This window comes from Myotis davidii, unplaced genomic scaffold (assembly GCF_000327345.1).
Source record: "Myotis davidii unplaced genomic scaffold, ASM32734v1 scaffold159, whole genome shotgun sequence".
Lineage (NCBI taxonomy): Eukaryota > Metazoa > Chordata > Mammalia > Chiroptera > Vespertilionidae > Myotis > Myotis davidii.
In genome coordinates this window covers 807,975-819,242 of record NW_006291231.1, presented here as the reverse complement: position 1 = coordinate 819,242, position 11,268 = coordinate 807,975, and the positions used below count along the sequence as shown (strand labels likewise).

At 36.0% G+C, this 11,268-nt stretch overlaps 1 protein-coding gene across 1 annotated transcript in view; it reads right to left on the bottom strand.

The window, feature by feature from the left end:
• The window catches only part of FBN2 (fibrillin 2), a 248,313-nt gene that overhangs the window by 105,523 nt on the left and 131,522 nt on the right, over window positions 1–11,268 (bottom strand). Inside the window, exons 9-13 of the mRNA XM_006764368.2 lie at window positions 10,080–10,232; window positions 8,288–8,521; window positions 7,202–7,339; window positions 1,701–1,820; window positions 693–818 (exon numbers count right to left, since the gene is read on the bottom strand). Of these exons, the coding sequence (XP_006764431.1) occupies window positions 693–818; window positions 1,701–1,820; window positions 7,202–7,339; window positions 8,288–8,521; window positions 10,080–10,232 (771 nt within the window). The remainder of the gene's footprint in view (window positions 1–692; window positions 819–1,700; window positions 1,821–7,201; window positions 7,340–8,287; window positions 8,522–10,079; window positions 10,233–11,268) is intronic.

Genomic DNA, 11,268 nt, shown 5'->3' with positions numbered 1-11,268 from the left:
AGGGAATGTGTATAAGAGATGTAAAGAAAAAGAATTAAGTAAATTTTGTGTTTAGTGGCTATTAAAACCACATGAGTAGCTTTTATTTTGATTTCCAAAAAAATTAATATGATTTCAGGGATTATTTTTCTTTTGTAAGGGAGAAGGACGCAATGATAAACTTCACTGTAAGTGAAATGATCTCGGCTTTTATTAGTGGGTGAACTATGTGTTGCTGTGTGAAGAGAATATTTCTGTGAAGTACTGGTACCTGCTGTACTACTATACATCACCAGGAACACAAATTTAGAGATTTGATTTTCACATATGCCAAACATTTTTATTTCCCCCCAGAGTGAGGATGGGGGAGACCTGTTCTATTTTGTCAGTGTTGTCACCCCAACATGTGAAATGCAGTAGGTAGTAATAATTATTACAAAGAATAACTGCTACTTACAATTAAACATATACCACAAGGAAATTTCCAGAAGCAGTGAAGTGTTCCTTGTTATAACATTTGCCAAAAAAAGAAATAAATAAAAATCTGTTGTTTCACTTTGTCTTATGTTAAAAGCATTTATATTTTCCCTAAGTCACCTGAAGAACTCTCACATATGTGTTGTGTGAGCTTTCATGGAAATAGTATATATGCTTCTAAATAAAAATGTATATCCTTTAAAAATCTTTTGCAAAGGAGCAGGCAATTTCCATACCAACACAGTTTTTTCCATCTGTAGTTAATTCAAAGCCGGCATTGCAAATGCACTGGAAACTTCCATCTGTGTTCACACATCGACCATTTTTACAAAGAACCCCATTCTGGATGCACTCATCAATATCTGGGAAAATTAAGAATGGCCAAACATTTTTATTTTACAATAATTAAAGGTACAAACAGTGAGATAATAAATTTAATTTCAAATATCCTGTATATTTTTACATGTAATATACAAAATCATGCTGCTTCTTTAGCAAAATTTCCATTTCTCACTAACCTTTTATTTTTTCTTGGGTAGGTAGATGTAGTAATTTTAAAGCCTTGAGTAATTGAAGTGGGAAAGAGAGAAAGATGACATGGGTGTGCAGTGAACCTAATCGAGGGCAGGTAGGGGAGCTGTTTTTGACACAGTGGTTGAAGACCTTAAACATCAGAGCAAGGAGGTGAGTAAGAATCAAGTAACTACAGAATATTTGGATTAACAGAAACATGATGAAAACTTCTGGAGCAAGTTCGTTTAAGCAACTACCTGTGGATGAATAGGAAATGAACAAGAAGACAAGCAGAGTCATCTATGAAAAGAATTCCTAGATGAATCAGCAGTGAGGTAGAGAGTTTGAACCATGGTAGAGACCAGGCATAATTTGGTGTTGAACTGTGTGTGAGGTTCACAGGAAACAGTAGATGAAAATGAATATAAATATTAAATTCCATTAATAGGAGAGCAGTAATGCTACTGGTGTTACTCAGAAAAAGAAAGCTGTGATTTAGGGAAGAAAGATACACTGAATTTTTCTGAAGCCAGATACCACAATGCCTGGGTTATATATGCAAATAGTGTTTATGTATAAACGGAGCCCTTCTGAAGGAACAGAAATCTGTAATAACGGAACAGCGCTTATTTCATTCCATGTTTTATTTTAATAAATCTACTTTTAACCTCAACAGCCTGGGTCGCTGTATTTCACGGAACATTTTCAAATGTGAAAGCAAACTGCCTTACCAATGCATGCTTGCTTGGTAGGAGTCCTCTGGAATCCAGCATGACATTTACAATAATAGGATCCAGGTGTGTTAACACAATCTCCATTAGTGCAAGGATTTGATGTGCATTCATCAACATCTGTGAGCAGCAAAAGAAACCATTATAGACTTCACTCCATTTCTAGAAATGTTTGTTTAAAATACATTTAGGCCCCCTAAATTTGAGAGGCTAGTCACTGGTAATAGTCTAAATAGCAGAGTATTTTTAAATGAATGAACATTCCTTTCTTTAAATACAGAGGCCAGTATGGAGATTTACAAAAATATTGCCTATTGGAGAGTACAAGCAAATTTGCTTTAATCAAGAAATAATGATTTTCCAACCTGAATAATGCACAATGATTAAAAGCAAGGACTCCTTACTATCGTTAGTAGTCTGGGCAAGTGAATAGCCTCTCTAGCCTCAGGATAGTGTTAGAAGATCAATGGAAGATTTTTGAAAATATATATTTATATTACATGTTGTCACTTCTATTAGTTTTAATGAAAGAGATAGCTGGATTGTGGGATTCATCATTTTGTGAACTCAACTATATATTTAACTATATATGCAAGGAGGCTTGGTAATATTTTTATAGTAACAGAGGGTGGGGTAAAAATGGAAATTAATTAAAACAAAGTCTATTATTTTCATAGCTTCAGGTTTCTCTAGGATCTTAATATTGGCACAGGATTTTTTTTTTTTGCATAAAAACAGGTTTTATGCAAATACTAGTTCTGATTCTAAATGGGAAAAATGCCACTGCTTTTCATTCAAGGCTCCCTAAGGCCTGATTAAATGCAAACCCATCGCAGAATTCAGGAACTGCACAACCAAATGGCAGTCTCAACAGTCTGGAAGTCAACTCCCAGAAAAATCACATGTTAGAAAAAGTTTAATTCTTCTTCTCTCAACAATGCCCACTAAACAGTATTTTGTATGCTGGCAAATTAAAAACATGGCTGGCTGGGGAGGGCATAATGACTCGCCACTTCACATACATGTAGAAGCCATTAACATATACAATTTCAGCTAAATCAGAGAGCACAACAATAAAATCAATTCACAGGTTTAACATTTTAATAAACAGATTACTCTTTTCACAGATGTTCTTAAAACAGGAACTGTACTCTATCAAACTCACAACCTCAATTATATAAACACTCAGGCGGAATGCAATTAAGCTCTCTCTAGTAAAGGGGGGTGGGGAATCTCATAGCAAATAAAAAAAAAAAAAAACAAGAAAAAAAACAAAAACAAGATTAAATGTTTTTTCAATTCATCCAAAGACACCTTCAGCCCATTAAGAATCACTCACATTTGCCGAGACCGGTTTGGCTCAGTGGATAGAGCGTCGGCCTGCGGACTGAAGGGTCCCAGGTTCGATTCCGGTCAGGGGCATGTACCTGGGTTGCGTGCACATCTCCAGGAGATGTGCAGGGGGCAGCTGATCGATGTTTCTCTCCCATTGATGTTTCTAACTTTCTATCCCTCTCCCTTCCTCTCTGTACACCTTCAGCCCATTAAGAATCACTCACATTTAAACATTTGGTGGATAACATCAATTCTATTAAGCCAAAGGAATGAAGCAAAATGAAAAAAGAGAGTTTAGAATGTTAGTAAGCATACAAAGTATAATTAATGAACTTTCCAATACAAAATTTCATGTTCAGTTGCAGTATTGAAGATCCCTTAAGTTCTATGTCTTTGTAATATTGACTGTAACAATTAAAAATGTGCTGTAGATGCATCTCTATAGAAGCTTCATTGTAAAGATCTGTTCTAGTGAAAAACATGCATCCAATCCCCTCTCTTTAGATAAACTTGCTGGGAAACTGGGTCACTGTCAGAACCACTCCCTCCCCTTAAGAACCTGTTCCCAAAGCCTCTAGTTCCTAGGATTGCCTCTGCCAGTTATTGTGCCATTAAAACTCCAATTCATTGCTGTTTCTGTAGCTCCTTGGCTAAAGAACCAGTACTCAGAGAAGAGAATTCGTTCACTTATTTATTTTTATTTTGGAAGGACGACAATCGCCAAGAACCTATACGTGACTAAAATCCATGACTTTCACACCCCATTTGTTTTCTAAGTTAACGGAAGACTAATCATAAATGAGCACTGCCATGTTCTGAAATATACACCTCATGCCCCTACTTTATTCTGAGTCTCACACTTCAAAGTGTTCACCTTTGTTTTGCCTTGTACAGAGGAACAGGGGTGCTTAAATTTTACAGTCTGTATATTTTGATTTCTTCCTATATTTTCACGGTGGACTGAGCATTTTTAGGCAAAATTCACAAGATTTTAAACTCCTAAAATAAATGAGAAAGTAATTTTAAACCTCTAAAGTAATTGAGAAAGACATCATCAAAATGGTTAAATTCTCAGATACTACTGGTATGAGAAATAGTAACCTTTGAAAAAGTACTTTATATTCCAACTTAGCAAACACTTTTAATTTGCAAGGGTTCTACAATAACCTTTGGCCCAACAAAAACAAAAATTATTTCTTACTCTTCCGAAATAGAATAATTTAAATGGAGTTAAAAACCACTGCTAACAGCAGTCTGACTTAGACAACAAAAGAGTCACAAATATTCATTTTAGAGGAGAATTCTCAGGAAAAAGAGAGAATAATGTGATGAGTAAAAACCACTTTCCAGATCTCAGGAGTAACTCATAATAGAAAAATGGACCCAATTCTATTTTCCTGGTCTTTGATTCTTTAATACAGTTATTGACTTTCAAGTTATACCACTTCCTCAGTATCTAAAGCAACGGTTCTCAACCTGTGGGTCGCAACCCCTTTGGGGCTCGAACGACCCTTTCACAGGGGTCGCCTAAAACCATCGGAAAACACATATATAATTACATATTGTTTTTGTGACTAATTACTATGCTTTAATTATGTTCAATTTGTAACAATGAAATTGGGGGTCACCACAACATGAGGAGCTGTATTAAAGGGTCGCGGCATTAGGAAGGTTGAGAATCACTGAAAAGGAAGTTCCCAAATAGCAAGGGCAGTTTGTTATTTTTCAAAACACAGGTGCAATTAACATAGTCACCACTTTATCTTGGGTTTATGTCCTCTTTAGCTTTTTCTGACATCTCAACGTGTTGTTTATAAACTCAAACACAAATTGGCTAGAAGCTGACGCTAGAAAGAGTATAGGATAAAAAACATTAAAAACTTCTCTTCTGAAAAGATGCCCCGATACTAATCTTTGTCCCTAGGTATTACAATGGAGAGATAACTCTGCCTAGGGTTTAACTTTTCAGGGCTGGATGATGAGATCAAACTAGAATGGAACTGTCTGTAATAATGTTTGGGTAAAACTCAGAAGTTTAAGATTTATGTTAACATACTAACTGCAGACATACAATCCCAATATTACATTATACATAGAGTTTATTAAAAGGGTGGCAGCAGCCTTTCTCACCTGGGTTCCTGGAAAAGTACCTTAAGTCATCCATTCCATGTGGTTAGTTCATTTCCTGCGCACCCAGCATTGTACTAACCATGCACCACCTTTGAGAGAAGTGAAGTTCTGCAGGGCCTCATTCTCTACAGGAACCCTGGTTAAGAAGGCTAGACCAGCAGCATGACTACAGTAGGAACTGCTGATCCTTAAAGATAGTTTATCTTTATGCCAAAGGTTTGCAAGCTTCCCCCTGGGTGGAGGTGCTTTACTAGCTAGAATAAAGTGTATCCAGGAGCTAACGTGAAATAAATGGTGGTTTCTGGCTAGTTTACAAAAAAATGTTTAACTTCTGGCCTACGTTTACTTGTTAATTAGTGAATCAAGCAGTGACACATGAATGACAAATATTAATAGCAAAGCAAAAATAGCCAATCAAATTTCAGTTTGACAGATTGTAACTGTGTATGTATGTGCAAGAGGGAATATTTTATATATTATATACTTACAATAATGTTTTCTGGTAGTAAAATCGTTTTCAAGACACATAATAAGAATAGATATATCAGTATTTCATGATGTTCCCAAACTAACCACCTGGTCTATCACTTAAACAAGCATCGAGTATTACCCGCTCAGCGAGGGCTGCTGTACACTGCACAATCGAGGGTGCCCATTTCTGTGTGAATGGTACCTGCTACACTTGTGCAGTGAAAAACCTATGCAAGGGTACATAGGGATCCTGAATTAAGCCTTATTTGATCATTCTCATCTTGTAACTCCGTACATAGTTTAGAATAATCATTTTTCCAAAACATTGTATTTGGCTCACGTTTTCCTTCATAATCATAGTCCACTTAGATCTTTTCAGTTTAACATAGCAAAATTATAATCCTAACTCTCTGTTCCTGGTTTCTCATCTATATTTTGTAACAGAAGACCTGAACCCAAATCTGGTATTTAGTGTTATGCTAATTATGAAACATATACATGATCATTTATTAATATAAAGAATAAATAAAAGAATAACCTCAAAATGGCTCAATTCCCATAGTCCTAAAACTACTCTTAATAGATCCTCAAATCCTGTTCATTATGAAATCTAGTAGATTCCCCCCCTCGTTGTATTTGATTTTTCTGCCACATTTAACACACTTGACACTACTTTTCTCTTGAAAGTGTACCCTTGCATAGCTTCAGGGACATAATACTTTCTGCATTATTTTTTCCTCTCTCCAACACTGTTTTCTTTATGAACCTATGTTGTTGTTCCACGGGATCCAGCCGCAGAATTACTATTAATCTTTTCATCCCTCTTGCTGTTCAGTCCAGGAGACAGTATTCACTCTCATAGTTAATATCCACCTTAAGTTACTGATCTGTACCTCTGGCACTGAACACGTCTCTTGGCTTTCTTTAGACTTTTATAATTAAACACTCTACACACCTAAAACTTTACACGTCTAAAAACAATTTTCATCAGCCCTGGCCAGTTTTTCCTAGTGGTTAGAGTATTAGCCCATGGACCAAAGTGTCATGGGTTTAAGGGCAAGTACCTCAGTTGTGGATTCAAACCCTGGCCCCAGTCGTGGTGCGTGTGGGAAGCAATCATTCGATGTGTCTCTCTCACTTCAATGTTTCTCTTTCTCTTACCCTACACCCCTTCTCCTCCTTCCACTCTCTTTAAAGATCAATGGATAAAGTATTCTTGGGTGAGGAGTAAAAAAAAAAAAAAAATTCATCAGCTATTTCCTCCCAATCTGTACCTTCCTGTGCATGTTAATGACACTATCATATATCCAGTGTTGTTCAGCTAAGAAGGAAAGAAAGCAAGGAGAGACAGAGACAGAAATCTCATATTTAGGGTGGGGGATTATTGATGTGGCCTAGCTCAGCAGTAGGTTAAGGAAGCATACGGAAGACCATGTGCACAGGAAAGACAACTTGGAAATTAGCTTTACTTCAAAAGACTTTTTTTCTATCACATTTAGTCCAATTTATCTGTACAGTGTCAAAGCTATCAAAGACTAAGAAGGATTAAAGAGTCAAGAGCTTACCTATGCAATCCCCATTTGCATCCTGCTTATAGCCCATATTGCACTCACAGCGGTAGCTAGAAACAGTAGGTATGCAGCGTCCGTTTAAACAGAGATTAGCATGGTGCTTGCAGATATCTATTGTCTGGTTCAGAATAGCTATAGAAAATTAAAACACAAGTGATAGTTCATCATTACATGGATTGCTTTTCTTAGAGCTAATTTTTAAAAGGACATTTAATAGTACATTACTTAGGTATATATATCAAAAGCTCACATTATTCTAGATTGTATTAAAACTTTAAGGTTGAGGATCTTAAAAATATCCTTGTGACACATGGTTGTAGCTGGCATTTGTTAAGTTATGCATCTGGAGACTTTGCCCACAATAATGTCTTTAAAATGTCAGGAATGTTCTACTGTACATTTGAATGCTTTCCATTTCTTTTTTTTTTTTGTAACTGTGCTGAATATTCAGATATAGTATACAGGCAATATGCCAAAAATAATAAACACCACACCGTGGGACATCATAAAATATTATTAGCAAGAGCAGTTCTTTTAAAAAGAATGAACTCAAATGTCAAGTACACTGATGCCAATTTTGGCCTGAAGCCCACGGTTCTCGATTTCTTAAGTTATTCAACAAAAAAGAGTGAGGAAAAGAAAGATATTTCATTATAATATTTGGATAGGCACAGAGCAAGCCTTATTCAGTTTATCTCAGTTGAGAAATGGTTCTGGAACTAATTCAAGGGTTGTATGAATAGGGCAGCTGCAAAGGGCCAAGTGAAACACACTGGAACCAAAAACGTGCTTTTGAATGGCGTCATCTGGACTGGAGTATCACTGTACTCTCATTTCTCCTTTCAAAGAAAGCCTGGATCACTCATTCTTTTATCCAATTTGGAAAGTTAATGAAACACACCAAAAAATAATATTTTTCTTAAGAATTCTATATTACTGCATTGTATTTTAGACCCTGAAACAGATTTTTACACATGTATGTATACATGCACACACATACCTTTTGGAAAAAAATGTTAGGGATTATAATATCATTTAAGGCAGAAAACTAAAGAGTTTACACAAAAAGTGAACACTCACTTAGTCCAGTGATGATGGGCCCCTGTCCCCCGGCACCTACACCCGCGCCCCCAACACCAGGAGAAAAGCCATTGCCTCCAGGGATGGGAATGAAGCCTGCCCCTCCAGGGCCATAGCCATTGCCATTGCCATTTGGGGCAAAGCCATTCCCCCCAGTGCCTCCAGGCCTGGAACCAGCACTTCCTGGAATCCCTCCTATTGGAAGTCCATCCATGCAAAGTCTTTGATATTCCTCTAGAAAAAAAAAGAAAGTTCAGTTACACACAAACGGCTGTCTTTCTGCATAATAAAAGCAATCTGTGTTGGCTTATCTGTACCTACATGATGTGAATAAGTAGTGCATTATCCTGATAAATATTTTCAATGTTAACAGTAGCAGAATACATGTTTCAGAAAAATATTAAAACCTATATGCCATATTTTAACTGAGTTGCATAACCCAATAATTGTCTGTATGAGTATTTTGAATTTATGTCCCTTAGTGAAACTCTTAAAATTCTAGATATAACTATGAATTTTTTCAAGAAATTTATTTGAATGGAAGAAAATTAAAGCTTTAAATACTTCATTCTATATATTTATTTTGCTTGAAATGTCTTCGGTAATGCACCTATACATGTTTCCTATCTCTTTTCTTGTCTTTAAGGGATTAATACGGCTTCAGAGTAGTATTTTTTTCCAATGTGGATTTTAACAGAAGATGATATTAGTTTTAAAATCTGCTCCTTATTTGTCCAAGTATCAAAGTTGAGAGAAAAGAAGCAAGGATAGTGATTGCCTTTATTTCCTTAATTGTTCTCAAAATTAAGAAACTATATCAGAAGAAATGAAAACTATTTAGCTCAAGTAATTGTTTCAGAATTAATATTACTATTATTTATTATTACTAATATTACTATTATTTATTACTAGTGGAACTATGAGCTTCCAAAATTATATACTATGTATTAACGTGTTTTTTAAAAAAATTTTACTACTTGGTTTTGATATTTTATGGCTTAAAGATTTTGCAAGAATGTGTCTTGTTTTTCTCCATAACAGTACATATAGTTACATATTTTATAAGCATAGTTCAAAAAATTAGTTTCCATAAAAATTATAATTTAATATGAAGACAATACAATAACAAATATTGATAAACTTTTTCGTGGTAAGGTATATCAATATATGTTATTGTATATTAATTGTACTTTAACTATTGCATTAATCCTAAAGTGATTTTCTGATTTAGCCTGTTATATGGCAGTTAATATAGCAAAATGAGTGAGAGGCATCCTCCTGCCCTTGTATTCTTAATGTTCAGTTCATTAGAAAAAAGAAAATATCTTCAAGATTGGGACACGATAAGATAAGATAAGATAAGATAAGATAACATAACATAAGATAAGAAAGATAACATAAGATAAGGGCACTCCTGAAATAAAATATAAATGGAGGTTGAACTTTTTAGTCAAAGATATTCAAGCTCTGGAATGAAAGATCAGGAGGTTTTAAAACTGAATTGAAATACGGGCATTCAAAATATTTTTTAAAAATACTTCACAAAGACTGGTGGTAATCAGCTTTTAGGTATTATTTTAATATCACAAATTAGGTACAGTCAAAACTGATCCCAAGTAAATAATGCTATCCCAACTCTCCCCAAAACACCCAAACTGTCTTCCGTTAAATCAGGAAGACAGTAATGGGAAGAATATAGACATGACATGACTTCAAAAAGAAGAGCGAAGTACATTAGTATAAATTTTCTTCATACTGTCTGTCTTGAGGAGACTAGCAGCCAGCCACTCACCAGAGCCTCTGACGGGACAGGCTTCAGGAATGGTTCCAAGGCCCCAGCAGCGGCCGGGCTCACAGCAGCATTGCATTTTTGTCATTCTGCCAGGGAGCTCTTGTGCACAGCGACCATTCACCAGGCCTGAGAAACATGTGCCTGATCTTTGATCTGAACATGTGAAAATAAAATAGAAGGCATGGTAGAATTATCTCAAGTTCTTACATTAGAAGAGGTTAAATGAAGTGAGTTATTTTACTTAATCTCTAGTGTATCTATTTATTCTCTTCATTTCTATTACATTTACTCATTCTTTTACTTATTTACTGAGCAAGCGATCATTGAGAACCTATTCAATGCCACATCCCAGGGATACAAACATGAAAGACATAAAGCAGATACGAGCCCATACTGCAGTGAGCCCATACTGCAAGTTCCAACATAGCCAGGTCTGGAACTTGAAGAAAAGCAGAAAGGCAACAACCCAACCCCATCCTAGATCCTCCAATCCCAGCTGACCTGGAGATGTGTGCTGTTTTTGGCCACTGAGATTTTTGTGGATGTTTGTTACACAGCAGTATCTGACTGATAGAGGCCTACTTTAGAAAGGTTGATCAGAAGCAACTCTCTGAGACAGTCACAGCTGAGAAGAGACTTGAATAAAGTCAGATCATGAACCATGTAGCTATCTGAAGGAAGAGTAGTTCAAAGAGAAAGAAGGGGATGTGCTTGATGTGTGTGAAAAGCAAGAGTCCAATGTGACTAGAGAAGAACATGCAAAAGGGAGAGACTATGAGCTCAGAGAGATATCAAAGGCAAGATCATGGAGACCTGAGGATCATTCAGGAGGACTTTGAATGTTATTTGGTGTTCTTTAAGATTAATTAAATGGCTTCAATTAGAAGAAACACGATAGTTTACATTAAAAAAAAATCTCTTTGGCCAATGACTGCAGCGAGCACAGGAAGACCTTCAGGTGAGAGGTGATGGTAGCCTGGATGAGGATGGCAGCAGTAAAGATGATGACATATTTTGAAAGTACAGACAATGGGAACTTGCATGGGTGTGGGGTCTGAGGGAAAAGAGAATTTCCTAAGTTTTTGATTTACACAGTTGAGACGGGGATGACAATTAGGATTAGAGGACATAATACAAAGCTTCTCTTTAATGTGTTACATTTGGGATGTTAAATATATGAACCTGGAAC